The sequence below is a fragment of the Tursiops truncatus genome, chromosome 8, assembly GCF_011762595.2.
Source record: "Tursiops truncatus isolate mTurTru1 chromosome 8, mTurTru1.mat.Y, whole genome shotgun sequence".
Classification (NCBI taxonomy): Eukaryota; Metazoa; Chordata; class Mammalia; order Artiodactyla; family Delphinidae; genus Tursiops; species Tursiops truncatus.
The window spans coordinates 47,857,961-47,878,707 of NC_047041.1; the positions used below are offsets into that span (position 1 = coordinate 47,857,961).

The following is a 20,747-nucleotide window of genomic DNA, read 5'->3' on the forward strand; positions in this document are numbered from 1 at the left end:
GAAAAAGAGATCAAATCTGTGATTACCAAGAGGTGGGGGAAGAGGAGAGGGGGAGTTAGATGAAGGCAGTCAAAAGGTACAGACTTCCACTTAGAAGGTGAATAATACGAGGGATATAATATACAACATGAGAAATGTAATTAACACTCTCTTAACTTTCATGTATGTTATACATGAAAGTTAAGAGAGTAAATCCTAAGAGTTCTCATCACAAGGAAAAATTCTTTCTATTTCTTTAATTTTGTATCTATATGACATGATGGATGTTCACTAAACTTACTGTGATAATCATTTCATGATGTATATAAGTCAAATCATCATGCTGTACACCTTAAACTTATACAGTACTGCGTGTCAATTATATCTCAATAAAACTGAAAGAAAAAAATTATAAGCCATAACATAGTAAAATTCTTCTCTCAAGATGGAAAATTTCCAAAAGACAAAAATGTTTTTTTAAAAAAGGAAATTTTCCATGTTTAAAATGATTTCATATTTCATGGTTTGTTACAAACATAATACAAAGAATATAATCTATTTGTTTATTCTTTAGACTGTGTGCAGGGATGATTCGTTTGTGTTCATTCTTTATTAACTATAAGTTAATAACAGGAAGTGCCAGGAAGTGTGAAAATATGACAACGTACCCAGAGAAGGAAACATGAAGGGCAAGCATTGAGCTTCTTTTCCTTATCTTCTCTCTGAAATTATTACACCAATATCCAATGTATCTTCCTCATGGCTCTTATCTCAGAATTTGTGGAATGTTCGAATTGCTGTTCTTTTCATTCTAAAATGTCAGAAATATCTAGGTCTCTACCCAAATGACTGGCAGGACTTCTGTTCTCTATGCTAGAGTAACAACAGCAGCAACAAAGTTAAGCCCATAGACTAAACGTGGGCAGGATTGCACTTGTGTTTTGCCTCATTAGCATTAATCAACAAGCTTTCAAATGTTTAAAGGACACAGTTGATTGAAGTAGAATTTATTGTTATTTATACTGTTGTAATAAATTGAGGATTAATTTTTTTTCGACTGTTGAAATGTGACTAATAGCACTTTCTTAAACAAATACAATGCTTTTCTTTTTGTTTCTTTTCCATAGGTTTAGGCTTCAGTATTGCAGGAGGTGTGGGGAACCAACACATTCCTGGAGACAACAGCATTTATGTAACTAAAATTATAGATGGAGGAGCTGCACAGAAAGATGGAAGGTTGCAAGTAGGAGACAGACTACTAATGGTGAGTGTGACTGAAGCAGAACTATGTGTATATTTATAAAGCTCTTGTTTCCCAGTGTATGACTGTCTTAGTCATTTCAGGCTGCCATAACGAAATACCATAGGTTAGGTGGCTTAAACAACAGAAATTTTATTTTCTCACAATTCTGGAAGCAGGGAAATTTAAGAGCAAAGTTCTGACCCATTCGGTTTCTAGTGAGGTCTCTCTTCTTGGCTTGCAGACAACTGTCTTGCTGCTGCATCCTCACATGGCCTTTCCTCTGGGCTTGTGCTGAGGGAAAGCTCTCTCTCTCTCTTTTTATAAAGCCATTAGTCCTATCAGATTAGGACTTAAGTCATGTAATTAATAACCTTAATTGCCTCCTAAAGACCCTATCTCCAAATACAGCCATATTTGGAGTTAGAACTTCAACATAAGAATTTGGGGGGAGGAAGCAGTGACCTTGGGTGGAAATAGAAAAGGGAGAGCAGATTTTGTGGTAAAAGATATCAGAAGTACAGGTATAATTGGAGATGATTTGTTGATATTTTAAAAACAGAAATCTAAATTTTCACCAGTTTTCATAGGCACAGAGATTATGTGTTGCTCTTCCGGTATCTTCCATCTCCTATCAGCCAGAGAGACTGCTAAATCCAGACTGGTAGAGAGATGGGCTTTGCATAGCAAAGTGAAAAACACTATCTGGTTTATTGATCTGTACATTTCTATGCCTGTGTTCTTTGGTTCAACCAGTGTAGACACAGTTCCTGACTTCCAAGAGTTCTGTCACGTGTGCAAATGGATCCCTTCCCCCTCTCCTTTCAGACAGGGTTTCTACTGTTTTATTTGCCAGTTACTCACATGCTTCAGGAGTCTTGGGCAACGACTGACACCAACACGCAGCCACCCTTTCTGAGCCATGGAGTTATACGATAAACGAAAGCAAAATGTAGGCAATTATAAGCAGTAAAAAATTGGTGATTGCACCTAAAAACTGTTTCATCTCCATTTACTGTTTTATATTAAATCTACAGGATAATAATCAAATACTGAAAATTAATAGAAGATAGTTGTCAAGTAAGAGAAGTATATCTAGTCGTATCGAGTCATATGTCTCCCTTTGTAAAACAGGATCTTGAATCTTTGTCACAAGGAGCCATTATCTCCAATACTTTCATGAGAAGTGTTTGGGAAGGATCAACCTATACAATTTCAACAGAATAGTAATTTCTAGGACATGTGCAAGTTTTGGGGGTTGAACCTCAAAGTTCATTGTACCCATGTCCCTGGACTCTAGACAGGTTGTTTGTAGCCGCACTGGCCTAATTTCATAGTTGTCAATGATTTTTGTATTGAATTATCTGGATAAGAGCTTTACAATCATCTTGATAACTAACATTTATTTGGCATTTACTGTGCTCCATGTATTTTTTTAAATGTTTTTCTGTAATGTAGTATGTATTTCTCACAACATCCTCTTTTATATAAGCAAAGGGAAACTGAGGTATAGAGAGAGGTGTACTAACTTGGCCATGGTCATATAGTTAACAATGGACAGAATTGGATTTCAAATGCTTGTAACCACCAAACATGGTCTTTGCATTTGTTTCCTAAAATCTGTCAGTCAGTTCTTTCCTTCCTTCCTTTAGTTATCATTCAGTCATCATTTAGTCATCATTCAGTTATCATTCATTAATTCCTTTATTTAACAAGTAATATATTGAGCACCTACCATGTCCCAGGCAATAGGCACTTCTCAGGAAGGAACTCTGTCAGCAGAAAAAGTATGGTCAAACTGAATGGGCAAAAAATGTGGCATTAATGACTTCAGTCAAAGTTGCAACTAAGAGTTTTTGGCTTCTTTACTACTTGAAGTCACTACAATTTTATTTTTATTTTTTAAACCATTTTATTGAGGTATGACTGACCTGTAAAAAGCTGTACATATTTAATATATACAACTCCATGACTTTGGGGATAAGTACATACCCATGAAACCATCACCACCATCAAGGCTATAAAGTTATCCATCACTTCCCAAAGTTTCCTCTCACTATCATTATTATCATTATTATTTTGTGTGTGTATGGGGTAAGAACACTTAACATAAGATCTACCTTCTTAGCAAATTTTAAGTATACATTACAGTGTTGTTAGCTGTAGGCACTAGGCTGTATAGTAGAACTACCATTTTCATTCTCAGGACATTCTGAATTTTGTTTGCTTGTTTTTGCCTTTGACGTGAATGTTGGTTCTTTTTTTTAAAAAAAACTTAAAGCTCTTTTGTGTGTTTTTTTAATTTTATTTATTTATTTTTGGCTGCATTGGGTGTTCATTGCTGTGCACAGGCTTTCTCTAGTTGTGGCAAGTGAGGGGCTACTCTTCATTTCACTGAACTGGCTTCTCTTTTTGTGGAGCACAGGCTCTAGGTGTGCGGGCTTCAGTAGTTGTGGCACATGGGCTCAGTAGTTGTGGCTTGAGAGCTCTAGAGAGCTGGCTCAGTAGTTGTGGCGCACGGGCTTAGTTGCTCCGTGGCATGTGGGATCTTCCCAGACCAGGGCTCGAACCCATGTCCCCTGCATTGGCAGGCAGACACTTGATCACTGCGCCACCAGGGAAGTCCTAAAAGTTGGTTCTTATGATGTTGTGTCTTCTGAAACAGAAAAGTGTTATTGGGATATGAGACAACTTCTCTCTAACAACTTCTCTCAAGAAGACAAACTTTATAGTTTGTGGACTTAGGGATAAAATAAACTGTGATATCCATTTTCTACATAGTGCTAAATTGAAAAATGAAGAGGACAGTTTCATTCTAAAGTAGTGCGTCATAGCGACTGATTTGACCTTTGGCTCATTGTTCTGTAAGAGTTTGGATGTAGACAGCTCTTCTGGACTGCTTCTGTTATTTCTTCAACTGCTGCTATTATCATATCATGCTAGATGTCATGTGCTGATTTCTTGAAGTTCTGTTTAAATTTTTAGCGTTATATTCAAATTCTTAAAAAAAACCTCAAAGTCTAAATAATTCTGTCAAAGGATTTTCCAGGCACCGTGCTACTTTTCCATTATCATTTTCTTGATATTCATTGTAGACAAAATGATTTCAAAAATAGCTGTGATATAATCCTTAACATAATCCTTAATCCTCCTTTGAGTTTTAAAGCATAGTTTAAAAAAAAATGAAGCTTCGACAACCATAGGTCTCTCTCCTCTTACGTAAGGAAAACATAATTAGTACTTTCAAGGCAACTGCCAAGCTGAATCTGGAAATGAAAGAAAATGGTTCATTTTATAAAATTCTGAAAGAAAAATGAGCCTGAGGGAAAGCATAAATTAAAAATCCCAGAAGCCACCCCAAAAGGTCAATTATCTTGCTTCAACCAAAAATATTTATTAATGCTCTCCTCCTGTCATTCCTTTCCACCTCCTCTTCCCTTTACTACCCTACATTCATGTCTTCTTCATCTTTCTCCTCTTCTACTCTCCTCCCCCAAAGGAAGTATGAATAATTTAGATTCTGTGATTTACCAGCTGTACCACACTCTATTTTTCTATAAATAGGTTTTTTCTAAAACAATTTGTACCACTCCCTTCGCTCACTTCTTAGGAAAAATTCCTCCATATGTTATTCATTCATAGTTCTGTAAGTAAGTTGATCGAGAATAAAATTCCATTAATTTCTTTAGACTTTTGTGTATAGATCACCATAATTCAGGAAGTCTCCCAGCATCTACCCTGCAGTGAGAGCACAATCTTTTTTTTTTTTTGGGGGGGGCTGGGTGGGAGTGGGGTTGGGGATCTTTAGTAATAAACCTTTCAGTTTCTCAACTGAAATAACTTTAATGTTGGACACCATCTGAATCATACCATATATACTGGGTACTTTTTTTTCCCTAAATACTTCTTATATATCAGAATTGAAAAGTATCTATCTTAGATATTATCTTATTCCAACTCTCATTTAGTACATCAGAATCCCACAGAAAAGCAACCAAGTGAAATAGCCCCTCACCTCTGCTAGAACTCTCTAAGGATGGAGAACGGAATGCCTCGTCGAAGCTATCCATTAGATACTAACCATCAGTAAAAATGTTTTCCTTAAAATTATATCAAAATATACTTCCCTATACAGCTCTCCCTTTAGTAAAGGTCTCTCCCTTTAGTAAAGCTCTCTCCGTTGGAAACACAATGATGAATATGAATTCCTCTTCCACATTTGTTTAAAAAGCTATGTCTTGCCAGTTCTCCAGTTCTCAGTCTTTTAAGATGTTTCACATTTTTCCTCTCACTCTTGCACCAAATTTTATCATACATCCATTTATCCTCTGCAAATAGATTACCCTTTTAACAAAACTTCTTTTGATTTTTTAACATGTTATTCCCCAACTTAAAAGAAAAAAAAAAACAGGCTATATTATTGCATCTGACCTTTACATTTATTCTACTGTAAGAAAAGATTATCCTGCCTAAAACCTTTGCGATAACCCCCTTAGTGTTTCAAATAAGATGACTTTAATGTCAGACCTCTCTGATGTTTCATGGGTCACCCAGATGCATGGTATATGTTCTCTTTATCAAAATAACAATTTTTTAAATTTCCCCTGCTACTGGCACTTCTTATCATTCACTAGAATTTTGTTTGTTTTGTTTTGTTTTTTATTTTTTCAAATGACAGTGACATCTGATTTTAATGGATTGTACCAGTCGCTTAGTGCTGCAATCTCAGACTGAATAGATTCTCTCTTGGCCTTGAACTTCATGGAACAGATGGTCAGAGGTTAACAGTATTGATAATTTTCTAATTCTTTCATATATTTTTACACACTCATTTTTATTAAGCCCTACCATGGTGATACATAGAGCCACATATATTACAGAAATGTGATCTTCTTCATCTTTTTTCTACACGATACCAGAAACTTTGAATCTAGGGTCATCTAATTGTCTTCTCTAAAGGGACAACATGAACTGTTAATTGGCAAAGGCCCTGTCGCATTGTGATTTAAAGTTTATAATCTTAGTCTCTTTTTTCCATAACCTTTGCTTGACGTTTGAAGAAAAAATTGTCAGTGAGAGACCTTTTACATCTTTTACAGAAAATAAGTCTGTATGTTTTCTTTGCTTAAAGGGAAGCTGAAGACAAGAGGAAAGGTAAATGAGGCATTGAAATAATATGGAAAGACAATGGACTCAGAGATAGGATATCTGGATTCAAGTCCCAGGCAGCCAGCATTAACTCTACTTAACTGACCTTGGGCAAGTCATGTTCATCTTTGGTCTTTTGCTATGTCCTCAATACCATGACAGCATTGCCTTAGATCAGTGTTTCCCAAGTGTGTTTTAAAATATTAGTCTCATGTCTGTGTCACGTGAAAAGACTCTACAGTCAAATTGAAATTCTACAACCTGTATCTCACCTCTTTTGTAGATTCTCAACAAACTTTAGCATATATAAGGGTCTATGAAGTCCTCCAGTCAAGGAACTAATTTAACTTTGGTACCCTAACTTTCAAATATATTTTACTGTGGAACTTTTTTTCTTAAGTAATGTTTATGAAATACCTAGAACTAGTGTTCGCTGGAGTCACTCTGGGATATGCTGTGTGTGAGCATCTCCTATTTTTCTTCCAGAATGTGCATCCTATGGTAAGGACATTAGATAGATTTGGGGAAGATGAGTAGAAACAAGATAATTTTCTGAATGAGTATTAGTTGTGAGGACCCACTATCACCTTGTTTCATCCAAATATCAATAAGAAAATCACCTTGAAGACCACGCAAATATGTAGGAGTTATCTGAATAATGAAGAGGATTTTAAAACACTTTCATTGTTTAGGCCAACCTTAAATAAGAACCAAAAGCTATAACTGTCCCTGCACATGGCTCTTTCCTACCACCAACACACTGCTTCCTCCTTAAGAAGATCTTTCACCCACAGCACCTCCTCACTCCAACACTTGAGAGATGGATAGGGCAGTCATTACTGCTATTCTTATTTTCCGGAAGAGAAAGTTAGAACTCAAAGATGCAAACACTTTTCCAATATTACATAACTAATAAATGGTGAGATTGGATTCAGACCTAGACATCAATTTTCTAAAGCCACATTCCTTTCAGCTGTTTACTCAACCCCCCTGGTTCTCGATCTTGGTTACACATTTGAATCTCATGGTAAGTTCTTGAACGCTATGGATGCCCAGGCTTCAATCAACCCTGAATAATCAATTCAGAATCTCTGGAGTAGGAGCCATGCCTCGTTTTCATTTTTTTTTTTTTTTAAGTTTTCCAAACAATTCTAACGTGCAGCCAGGTTAAGAACCATAATTCTACCTTGACCTAATCACATCCTACCCCACTCTGCTGCCGCTCCACTGCTTCTCCTGAGGGTGACTTCTGAGGTAATGCTCATTCCATCAAGCTGGTATAGCATCATTTAGCAATTTCCAGTCATGGGCTAAAAGGCATTAGAAATAGTTCACCCTTCAGACTCTGTCTCCAGTAGTTAGATTACCTTCTGAAACACCAGGGGGAAAAAATTTTGGATAATTATTTCTTGAACTCCCTTTTAATTTGTCTCAGATACAATAAAATTACAATATAATGCAAATGCAATGATATATTTTATTTAAGGGTTTAAGGGCTTTATTTATAAAGGGATTTTATATAAAGGGTTGAAGCCTTCCATTATATTGTTTATTTCTTTTGCTTGTATTCAGTTTAATACCCCTGTTTATAGAACTTACTCTATAGTCATCATATATCGGTACCTAGTATAAAGCGGTGGTTTTAAAATTCTTTAACAGCACACCCCATCAGTAAAACACAAAAAGTTGTCTTTTTTTTTTTTTTAACATCTTTATTGGGGTATAATTGCTTTACAATGGTGTGTTAGTTTCTGCCTTATAACAAAGTGAATCAGTTATACATATACATATGTTCCCATATGTCTTCCCTCTTGCGTCTCCCTCCCTCCCACCCTCCCTATCCCACCCCTCCAGGCTGTCACAAAGCACCGAGCCAATATCCCTGTGCCATGCGGCTGCTTCCCACTAGCTATCTACCTTACTACGTTTGTTAGTGTGTATGTGTCCATGACTGTCTTTAATATATGTATATCTCTCTACTTTAGATTGCATTCATATATTGTTATGGTAATATATACATTTTATTTTAAACCATACACAAGAAATAGAAAGATGAAGATCGATGTGATAAATATTAATGGAAGTTCAAATATTTCTTCCTGTACCCAGCTGATTGCCCTGGGGTTCCTATCATACGGTCCATTTGGTGACCACTGCTATAGAGGAAGCTGGAGTCAATCAAGACGTCAGTGGCACTTGCTCTCTCTCTCTCTCTCTCTCTCTCTCTCTCTCTCTATGCAATTGAAGGTGAAGAAATGCATTAATGGGACTTCCCTGATGGCGCAGTGGTTGGGAGTCCGCCTGCCGATGCAGGGGACATGGGTTCGTGCCCTGGTCTGGGAGGATCCCACGTGCCGCGGAGCGGCTGGGCCCGTGGGCCATGGCCACTGGGCCTGCGCGTCCGGAGCCTGTGCTCCGCGACGGGAGGGGCCGCAGCGGTGATAGGCCGGCGTACCGCAAAAAAAAAAAAAAGAATCCATCTGCCAATGCAGGGGACATGGGTTCCAACCCTGGTCCTTGAAGGTCCCACATGCCGCGGAGCAACTAAACCCGTGCACCACAACTACTGAGCCTGCCCTCTAGAGCCCACGAGCCACAACTACTGAGCTCGTGTGCCACAACTACTGAAGCCCGCTCACCTAGAGCCCATGCTCTGCAACCAAGAGAAGCCACCGCAATGAGAAGCCCATGTACCGCAATGAAGAGTAGCCCCTGCTCGCCGCAACTAGAGAAAGCCCACACGTAGCAACGAAGACCCAACGCAGCCAAAGATAAATTAATAAATTAATTAATTTTAAAAAATAAATGCTACATAAGTAGTTTTAAAAAAAAAGAAATGCATTAATGATTAATGGAGGAGGAAGAAATTTGCCCTGTTGGAGCTCTGATTATGTCCCTTATAAGCTGATGTGAGCCGGTGTTCACATTTTGCACCAGCCTTTCATTCTTCTATCCCATGCCTGACACAGAGTGAGTGTCCAGTAGATGTGTATTGTTGGTTGAATGACCTTCATTCCTTATCCTTTCCTCTCTGACTCAACACAACTGTAAAATAGAAGCTCAACACAAATGTCTCATTCTTCGTATAACATAGGGAATTTTGGTTGCTTTTCCTTTGATATGCCACATTGGTTTTTGTTTGTTTGTTTGTTTGTTTTGCGGTACGCGGGCCTCTCACTCTTGCGGCCTCTCCCGTTGCGGAGCACAGGCTCCGGACGCGCAGGCTCAGCGGCCATGGCTCACGGGCCCAGCCGCTCCATGGCACGTGGGATCCTCCCGGACCGGGGCACGAACCCGCGTCCCCTGCACCGGCAGGCGGACTCCCAACCACTGCGTCACCAGGGAAGTCCCCACATTGTTTTTTTAACTTATTTAGCGGATGTTTCAACATTTGTTAAGTGCCTACTGTTTACCCTGTGTCAGCTGGGGGAATACAAAGATGAAAACATCTAATCATGGCCCTTGAGAAGGTCACCCTTTGAGATGGAAAGAGGCACTGCAGAAGTAAGTGTTGTACGAGATCAGTTTCACAGGAAGAACCCTGAACAGGAAGAAACTACTTCCAGCATTAGGATCAGCAAAAGCACTATGTCTGATTTTGATGTTTGATCGTTATTCGTACGCTGCTGTATGTTATACAGTGTCTTTTCAGGTTCATGGTATCATTTCTTTCTCATAAACACAAGTAAATCAACAAATAAATCAATAGTATCCCCATTTTACATATAAGAAAATTAAAACTCAGTAAATATGTTAACTGGTCAAAATTCATAAAACTAGAAGTTGATAGCAGATCTGAGTCTACTTTCAAAATTACTCTCATTGTAAAAATTACTCTCAGGTGGCCTTCATTTCTAAAAAACACCTAGGTTTAAAATATGGCTGTTGGGCTTCCCTGGTGGCGCAGTGGTTGAGAGTCCGCCTGCCGATGCAGGGGACGCAGGTTCATGCCCCAGTCTGGGAAGATCCCACATGCCGCGGAGCAGCTAGGCCCGTGAGCCATGGCCGCTGAGCCTGCGCGTCCGGAGCCTGGGCTCCGCAATGGGAGAGGCCACAACAGTGAGAGGCCCGCGTACCACAAAAAATATATATATATATAAAATATGGCTATTATTTCTCATAAATTTAAGTAAAGTCACTGGGCATGAGAAATCAACTTCCTTCTTTCCTATTCCAATTTTCCATTACTCATGAGGTCTTGCTATGTGTGTCTCATAAAGAGGTCACCACACTTAGTTTCTGTTCTCCCTTACTTAAGGTTTTTGTTCTTTTTCATTTGAAAAATAGAGTTAATTTTGTTCTAACCATAACTAATTTTGTTCTAACCATAATTAACCATAGTTAATTTTGTTCTAACCATCTCATGGCTGAAAAGATGAAAAATAAGAAAATATTTATTATTCAGAGATAACCATTATTAACGTTTCTCATGTATTCATAGTTATTTGTAAAACAAATTTTATTATAGCAGCTCATTGCAATGGACTGCAGAGATTTCAGTCTTTGGTTCATGCATATTTCTTTTCATACCATTGACGTTACTACATTAGATTGGCCCCCTTTTTAAGTTATTTTACAATATGGTGATCATCTACTTTGTCTTCTCTTTTAAAGTTAACTTTGGAGTTTGTGATGTTTCTTTCCAGTGTTTCTAGAGTCTCACATTTCCTTGTACTATGTCTTAGTACAATTTTTATGTCCCTGATACCTCCCAGTTTGTCTCACTACATTGCTATTCCTGAATGAATATGGAAAGGTCAGTATGTTGCCATCTGTACATTGCTCATTTCTCCTTATCACACCCTCTCATGCCCGCACACCTCCCACCTTTGTACCATCACATATGTATTTGCTAACACTTATTTGAATTCCCACAACACTTGCCATGTTCCCTTCTTGCAAGTCTCCTGGCACCTCTTTCTTCAACTGGTTTGCCCTCTTCTGTCGGCATCATGCTCCAATTCAGTGCACCCTCTTCCATTCGAGACAATGAGTCATCTCACCTCCAACCTCTCTCTCTTGGCCTCAGTCCTCTGTCCTATTGAAATATATGGCCAGGCTGCACACATGTCCCCCGCTCTGTGTAGCACACCCCACAGAAACACTTCATTCAAATGCACATGATTTTTTTTTCTGAAACCAGGCCAGTTGCTCAGTGTTCACCATTATAGGCAGATACTTGATGCAAAAGAAAAAAGGAAAAGGAAAAGACAATGGAAAACAATGACAAGAGCAGCCAGCCAATCAGTATAATGTCCCTTCTCTCTGTGTACAATCAGCTCCAGCTGTAGGCCCTTTATCTTGAGAGTTCAGAGGATAATGCACACATATAATTACCCCAAATAAACCCACTTTCGTGAAAAACATTTTGAAGACTTCAGCACAAAAGAGCACTTTTGGGTCCAGATCCTATACTATTCTGAATTTTTAAAAAGACCACACAGAAGCCTCATCAACAGTTCTCTAATTAAACTCATCAGTTCACAGATGTTTACAGGAAAATGCTCAGCGAAAATTTTCACCAAGAATTCCTGTTTCCTGAGAAGAGAGATGGATGATGACAATAGTAATAGTAACAAGAGCTCACGTTAATTAGTAATGAGCCTGCCACTTTACATAGGTCAATACATTTAAATCAATAACCCTTTTGAGGCAGTGATTATTCTCATACCTATTTTACAGAAGCCAAAACTGAGGCTAAGTAGGTTAAATAAGTTTCCCAAAGTCACACAGCTAGGTAGTGCCAGGAACAGGATGAGTCCTGGTTTGCATGACTCAAAAGCATGTGCTCTTAATCACTACATATTGCTGCCACCACCTCTTCCATGACGAAAATCAGTGTAAATTTTCCAACATTTCATAGTCACCAAACAAAAACTGACTGAACTACCACTATTTTAAATGACTAATATTTTCCCCAATATCCTCTCTTTCCTCACTCCTCACCTCCAACTTTTCCTCAGCTTCTGTTTTCTGCTCTAAAGATTTTCCTGGTGGTCTGAGAGTCTGTTAAGGCAGCCATTCTCAGAAAACACACTTAAAGATAACATCTTCGGGCTTCCCTGGTGGCGCAGTGGTTCAGAGTCCGCCTGCCGATGCAGGGGACACGGGTTCGTGCCCCGGTCTGGGAAGATCCCACGTGCCGCGGAGCGGCTGGGCCCGTGAGCCATGGCCGCTGAGCTTGCGCGTCCGGAGCCTGTTGCTCCGCAACGGGAGAGGCCACAACAGTGAGAGGCCCGCGCACCGCAAAAAAAAAAAAAAAAAGTTAACATCTTCTAGACTGTTTCAAGGCCCAACTTAAAAATGGAAAAAGTGCAGTTGAATATACACTGGCCACATCTCTTTTTCACTGATAATCTAATGAGCTGTGTGCTTTCTGTACCCTGGAGAGAGAGACAATGAGCCCTGTCAGAAACAGAGCTTTTGTGCCACGTGTAGTCTAATCCAGTTGTTTTCTAGCCTTTAGGGTCTTTATATGTTGGCTTCTGATCCTCACTGTTTATGCCAACAAATACCTCCTCTCTTCTCTTTTTTCAATATAGATATTTCTGGGGTGCATGGTCACAATATTCAGAGCCACCTTAGGCAACCATTGTTTAAGAGAAAACGCCCACTTCCATACACATTTTAAACCATTGTATATGAGCATTATTTGTAAATATTCATTATCTAGGTACAAGTGGTACCGCCCTTAAAAAAGTGATTAATCGGGCTTCCCTGGTGGCGCAGTGGTTGAGAGTCCGCCTGCCGATGCAGGGGACGCGGGTCGGTGCCCCGGTCCGGGAAGATCCCACATGCCGCGGAGCAGCTGGGCACGTGAGCCATGGCCGCTGAGCCTGCGCGTCTGGAGCCTGTGCTCCGCAACGGGAGAGGCCGCAACAGCGAGAGGCCCGCGTACCGCAAAAAAAAAAAAAAAAAAGTGATTAATCAAATATACAAGGAGGTTTTGAAGAAACATATATATATCAAACTACTTTCCATTTTACTTATTTATTTTTTGACTTTGTTAGTGTATTTGGCTGATGCAATATATTGTCACCACTGGATTAAGTGAGAAGGGTAATGATTACTCAGGCTTTTATAACACTTAGGAATTCACATTACTTCTATATGTAAACTTGGAAAGAGACTCTTCTCCTAAAGGGAGAAAGAATAGGTGATGTAAGCCCTAGGTTTCAGTGAACCAACACTCAAGGGCCGTCTCATTTTCATCTTTTCAGGAGGACGGTGATCCAACTGATGGCTTTGCCACTTGGGGTCTGTGTGACCTATTTGTTGCAAGTTAACTGCTTCAAATGTCAGTTTTTCTCACCGGTAAAATGGGCCTAATTATTCATGTCTACCTCATGGAGCTATAACCAGGACCAATTATATGACTTATGTCAAAATATATACATAGTACTTCCAAGATATATGACATATAAGTGTTAAATAAATGTTAACTCATTATTATTACTGTCATTTTTGTTATTTCTCCGTCTATAACTAAAGGCTGCCATCATCAACTGTGTTCCCCATGCCTGTAGTCCCTCTACATTCCCATTCTGTATGGGTCTATTTTTCTATCCATTCATTCTATAAACAGCTATGTTCTATTAGAATGTGAGTCTCATGGGAGCAGGCACTGTGTCCATCTGGAGGAAGCAGTATAGATGAGTGGTTAAGAGCATGATCTCTGGAGCCAAACTGCTTGGCTTTGAATTCTGCCTCTACTACAAATTTGATCAATGACTTTGGGCAAGTTTCTTAACCTCTCGGAGGCATGCTTTTCTCATCTGTAAAATGAAAGTGATTATAATAGCCAGCACATAGGTTATTGTGGGGCTTTATCGTGTTAATATACATAAAATAATTTAGAGTAGTGCCTGACATGTAATAGGGCTGTATGTGTCTGCTATGATTATGATTATCATTCTTATTTTTTATCACTATATCTCTAACATGTAGAACAGTGGCTGACACATAATAGGTATGCAATAAATATTTGATCAATGAACAAACAAGTGCTAGACATTGGAAATACAAAAGATTTACAAGAATGTCACTTGTCTAGAAGAGAACTGTAGGAACCAGTAGAGAGGCTTACAGCTTACTGGAGAGCTCACGGTCAGCAGTCAGGTTCAGTTCCCTCCTGTTCCAGGGTCCCTAACCTGGGCTACACCACCAAAGGATTAACTGACACATGGAATTTATATAGCAACATGAAGCAAAAATAAAAAGCAATGCTACGAGGTATTAAATGACTAAAGTGCTGATTCAATAGTACAGAGAATATGTAGGAATCCAATCTATTTTATTTATTTACATTTATATTACATTTATTTGAATTCCACATCATTTCAGCAGGAACCAACTAAAGAGTTGCTTCATAAAAAAAACAGGAGCCAAATAAGGATAACCTAGGTGTGCAAAATATTTCCTAAATATTTGAAAACCATTTAAGAGAAGTGTTGCAAAGACCCACTGTAAGCCACTGCCATGAAGTAGTAATTGCTCAGGTATCACAGGCTTTTCTGTCCAATAACAGAAGAGGAGTTGCTGTTAAAGCCGATAGCATTAAGGTACTCTTGAACTTGTTCACCTGAAAAGTTCTGTGTTCCAACATTAGCACTCTTTCCTTAGAAAATAGACTCATGTTAAATGACATTTTGATGCGAACAGTTTTTAAAGTGAGGAAAGCCAAGTTTGGTGAAGCTGTGGGAAATGGGGGCTCTCGTATAATTGTGGTCTAAGAGTAAACTGGTTCATGTTTCCAAAGGGCACTTTGGACATAGGTATCAGAACCCTTATAATATTCATATACTTTGTGCAGTGTTCGTTTGTATGAGTTATCCTGAAGAAGTCATCAAAGTGGTGTACAAATATAGAAAAAAGTTTATTGCAACATCATTTATAATAGAATAAAATTAGAACCAACATAAACATGCTTTAGTAAGAGATTAGTTAAATCATTATGTTATAGCCATGCAGCACAGTGCTTTGTAGGAAACAAAACTCATATTGTTGAAGTACATTCATGTTAGAGGCAAATGTTCACTCGAAGTTAAAAAGCAGGTTCTAAAACAGTGTGTGTAATATGGTCACAGTCGTCTAAAGAAATATATCCATATAGGGAGATTAGGGATAATATTTATTTTCTTCTGTTGTTTTTGTTTGTTTTCTTCAATGGATGTGTATTACTTCTGCAATCACAATCACTATAGCATAAGAAGGACATTTGACCCCTTTGTTCCTTTTTCCACAAAGAGTATTCCGATTTCTATTATAAAATATCGTTTCCTCTTAGAAAAAGGCAGAAGCAACCTTGTTTTTTAGCATCAACAACTGTACCTTATCTGCTTTGGCTAATGCCTTTAATCTATCTGTTCTGTCAAAGTGTGATATAGATACTGGACTGTAATGATTGCAATTTAATCTTTACATAAGTCATAATTTTGTGTATCTTCTTGCCTGAATAGTTCTCTTCACCTGCATAGATTTGGCTCTAATAATGAATGTTTTCCCCTTTCAGGTAAACAATTACAGTTTAGAAGAAGTAACACATGAAGAGGCGGTAGCAATATTGAAGAACACATCAGATGTAGTTTATCTAAAAGTTGGCAAAGCCACCACCATTTATATGACTGATCCTTACGGCCCACCTGATATTACTCACTGTAAGTACCACGCTCAGTGTCATCTTTGAACAGCACGCCAGGTTTGCAAAATCGGAATTCTACAAAGCTTGGCAAAGTCCTCCACTTGCACCTTCACTCTTTTTAGCCTGTGGAAATACTTCACGGAGATCCTGCACTTGACTCCCCAGTTGCCTTGGAGGCCTTGCCTGATGAGTTGTCAGATTCACCCTTATGGAAAGGCTCGATGATGTATGTTATGGACAGTGTGATTACAATAGCATAGGGGCAACACATTTTCTAAATTTTTTTTATTGAGGTATAGTTGATTTACAATGTTGTGTTAACTGCTGCTGTACAGCAAAGTGATTCAGTTATACATATATATATGTATACACATTATTTTCATATTCTTTTTTACATGGTTTATCACAGGATATTGAATATAGTTCTCTGTGCTATACAGTAGGACCTCATTGCTTGTGCATTCTATATATAATAGTTTGCATCTGCTAATCCCAAACTCCCAACCCATCCCTCCCCCAACCCCTCCCCCCTTGGCAATCACACGTCTGTTTGCTATGTCTGTGAGTCTGTTTCTGTTTCATAGATAGGTTCATTTGTGTCATATTTTAGATTCCACATATAAGTGATATCATATGGTATTTGTCTTTCTCTTTCTGACTTACTTCACTTAGTATGATGATCTCTAGGTCCATCCATGTTGCTGCAAATGGCATTATTTCATTCTTTTACATGGCTGAGTAGTATTCCAAGGGGCAATGCATTTTTAAAGTCTGTTTCTCAAGCCCCTGAAGGATGATAGCTCTCATGTCCTAATAGTCTCTCTTCCTAGTTCAAATCTATATAGCCACAGAGTGGAAAAGAGGGACAGGCAAAATAAACCAGAGATAGCACTGTGCTTCTTCCTGGGGGAAAGGATCTTGCCGTCAATTGGTGAAATCATAATCCTTAATAACTATCATTATAGTTACCTTTACCAGAATTTGATATATTGGCAGGGAAGCCAGAGAAAATTGTTGATCACTCTGGCAGTGGAGATGGGGTGGAGGTGCGTGCTTCTAGGGCAACAAATAACAATAAGATGCTCTACTGCGTCCTCACAAAGTCCACTGCTGCATAAGCCCCGTGTTTTCCCCTCTTCTTAATAGGTCAACAAGAAGATTCTGTCCTTGGGGACTAGATTTAGAAGCAATTCATTTCTTTGATGTGAGTTTAAGGGATAGTTTTGTCAGCATGAGTAAATGTGCTCATTCTGAAATTTTGAGAAACCAATTGTGAGGCTGGGAACTCAGAATGTCTTCAGGACCTGTCATTAATTAGTACTACGGTCTTAAGCAAGTTGTTTGACCTCTCTTAGATTTGGACGTTTCTCTTGAAATTTAAATGTTGAATGATTTTGTTATCTGCCCATTACATTAGCTATTGCTTTTCTTAATGGTGATTCTAAAATGACTTGCCCCAAAATATGTCTTTTTGTCAAGCAAGCAGTAAGATGAGATCAGCCTTACCTCAGGATATGAAAGAGTGTTAACTTTCAGAGTTTTTCAAACTGGATAAATTTAGAAAAATCTGTCTTGAGCCTCTGTGAGCCTCTTCTTGAAGGGCATATAAGATCAACGTCAAAGAGAAAAAGGAGAAAACAAAACTTGCTATTCAATTCAAGAAATGTGTATTGAGTAATTTCAATACATGCAAGACACCTTGTAAGGTAATATGTGTGATACAAAGGAGATAAAATCATGGCCTTCATTGAAAGGAAGGCTAATGCAGATATATAAATAGTAGCAATATTTGGCAAACTGAGAGGGATGTACATGCTATGAGACAGGTAAAAATATATGTCCTTTGGGCACTCAAAGGAAAGGGATATCACCTGTCTTCGGAAGATCAGAAAAATCTTTATGCAGAGGGTGGCGTTTGAATTTTATCTTGAAAAATTGGATGAGATTTCAGTATCAGAGATGAGATAGGAGAGAGAAGTTGCAGGTAGCTGGTAGAGTGGAGCAAAGGTACAGATATTGGGGAGAACAGGCCTTATTTAAGGACCATAGGAGATTCATAAGGGGGGATATTAAAATGAGTCAATCTTGTAAGCATGGTGAAAGGGAGAATTTATATTCAATACAGTAGTGGCAATGGAGAGTGTGTAAGCAAGAGAACAGCATGATCAGACCTGGATTTCTCAATGTATAAAATGGATTTTGGGAGAGAACAGCAGCAGGAGACCCAGTTAGGAGGCTTTTCAGTCACCCAAAAGGGGGATGAATTAGGGTGCAGGAACAGAAGAGAAAGGCCAGAGTTAGCCTGTCTGGCATGGGAGTAGAGCATATTTAGGGATTAAAGTCTTATACAAGAACTTGCTCCTAAGAGCCTTCTGCTTTTGATGGTTTGATATTAATTACATGAAAAGAATGCAAGCTCTGCAATTAAAAAGCTAACATTTTTATTTCAATAGAAAATTAATCATTGTTCTGAAAATATGAGTGCTGGGTCTCTCCTCCAGTTTTTCTCTTCACCTAATTATACGAACTGGGCTTACAGATATAACTGTTATTACATCTTTCCAATCCTAAAGGTCACCATGTGCTTGTACATATTAAATGCAAACAAACAGCAACTCCCTCCTCTTGAAGGATCAGAAAATTCTTAGCGGGTAGCAAAGCCTTTCTATTTTTAACAGAACTGTAGCATGACACATTGAATCAGCCACATAACAGATTTCTTTTCTTTTCTTTCACCCCTTAGCTTATTCTCCACCAATGGGAAACCATCTTCTCTCTGGCAACAATGGCACTTTAGAATACAAAACCTCCCTGCCGCCCATCTCTCCAGGAAGGTACTCACCAATTCCAAAGCACATGCTTGTTGAAGACGATTATACCAGGTCAGATATGCTTTTGGTTAATTGGGTTTGCGATCATTACAAGGAAGAAATTGCATTTGCCTAACATGGCAGCTGTTGCTTCTCAGCCCCATTCAAACTTATGATAGTCTCACCTCAAGTGAAAATCTGCCAAGACTTATAAACATGTGTCATTGTCATCTGTTGGAAGCAAAAACCACAAATTCTTTGTGGAGAGGTAGTAATAGACACACAACCATCACTTTGCAATCTGTTAGGACTTTCGATATCTAACAACATTTGAGCTTTACAGCTATACTGTAAGATAGGTATCATTACTCAAAGACAGAAGATGGTGCTGAGGTTCAGAAAGAAGGAAGTAGCATAGCAGTATGTACGAGTCCCCTTGTAACCACATATCTGGTTCGTAGAAGAGTCAGAACTGAAAAACTCTGGGGTTTTTTTTTACTCTAAATTCCATGTTCTTGCCACCAACAGCTACACACAATTCACTGGAACTGAGGCTTCAGTCAGTCCTCCCTTGAGTGCAGTAACTACAGGTGGAAAGGAAAGGAGTGAAATTAACTCCAAATGGTTTGAATTTAATATATCTCAGTCTCAAAGGGGAACAGCGCAGGATTTTAGGACACAGCAGAGAACCACATGGCTAACCCCACAAAATAAAACTACATTTAGGGCTTCCCTGGTGGCGCAGTGGTTAAGAATCCGCCTGTCAATGCCGGGGACATGGGTTCGAGCCCTGGTCAGGGAAGATCCCGCATACCGCGAGCAACTAATCCTGTGCGCCACAACTACAGAGCCTGTGCTCTAGAGCCCGTGCTCCGCAACAAGAGAAGCCACCACAATGAATAGCCCACACACCCCAACGAAGAGTAGCCCCCACTCGCCGCAACTAGAGAAAGCCCGCACGCAGCAACAATGACCCAACGCAGCCAAAAATAAATAAATTAAATAAATAAATTTACTTTTTTTAAAAAACTAAATTTAGCTGGCATGCCTCTGAAAAAGTCAGGTCTGACAGTTCAGAGAAGACCAACTTAGTTTACATCATGGTCACTGGTTAGGATTAAGTAACTTTTGGATGATGAACAAATGAATGAATGAAGAGGTGGATGAATAATAGGAAAGGTACATTTTTTCTTTTTTATCTTTAAATGTTTTTGTTCCAAAGTAATGCGTGCTCACTGCATTTGGTGAGGTAATGCAAAGATTTTCAAGAAACAAAAATCTCTCTCAAGCCCGGCAAGGTTCCCAGTGTGGCATTCTGGCTTGAACCGTGCATACCTTTTCTGTGTTCATACAGACGTGTACAAAGCATACTCAGATGTAACTGGGGCTTGACATTGTTTTTACAAAATAAGTTTGTATTTTACACATTGCTTTGCAACTTGCTTTTCTCATTGAGAAAAACTTTTACCCAAAATGAGATTGCATACGGATATGTACACTTTTTTTCTGAAACTGTTTGTGTGGAAAAGCGATACAGATGGATCCTTTAGTTTTATATCCTGCCTGTCTACTGAAGTCATTTGTCAGCCTTTAAAAAAATTGAGGAGACTTCCTGCTGCTTAACTTTCCTTGCTGGTGCCCGTGTGTGCTTTGGTCTTTTCATTCCTTTCCTATTTCTTTTTAAATGATTAAGCATTTTCCATTTATTTTGCAATTTCAGGTTTGCTGAAGTGGCTTGTTACAACTTTAGCCAAGGAATGGAATGTTTAGATGCTGCAAATGTGCATCTGTGGTTTAAATTAAATATAAACCTCTTCCTACGCTGATATGTCTAATCTCTCTGCTCTTAATTAAAATGAAGGCTGCAGCAAAGATAATCCTCATGTTTCTCTAAAGATTGTATAAATATAGCCACCTTTATTCACCAGAG

At 38.8% G+C, this 20,747-nt stretch overlaps 1 protein-coding gene across 2 annotated transcripts in view; it reads left to right on the forward strand.

Annotated features, from left to right (window-relative positions):
- Positions 1-20,747, forward strand: part of DLG2 (discs large MAGUK scaffold protein 2) — a 2,041,254-nt gene that overhangs the window by 1,502,515 nt on the left and 517,992 nt on the right. For both annotated transcript variants that reach the window (XM_073808350.1, XM_019948680.3), the window contains 3 exons: positions 1,107-1,243; positions 15,879-16,023; positions 18,751-18,889. In XM_073808350.1, the coding sequence (XP_073664451.1) occupies positions 1,107-1,243; positions 15,879-16,023; positions 18,751-18,889 (421 nt within the window). The remainder of the gene's footprint in view (positions 1-1,106; positions 1,244-15,878; positions 16,024-18,750; positions 18,890-20,747) is intronic.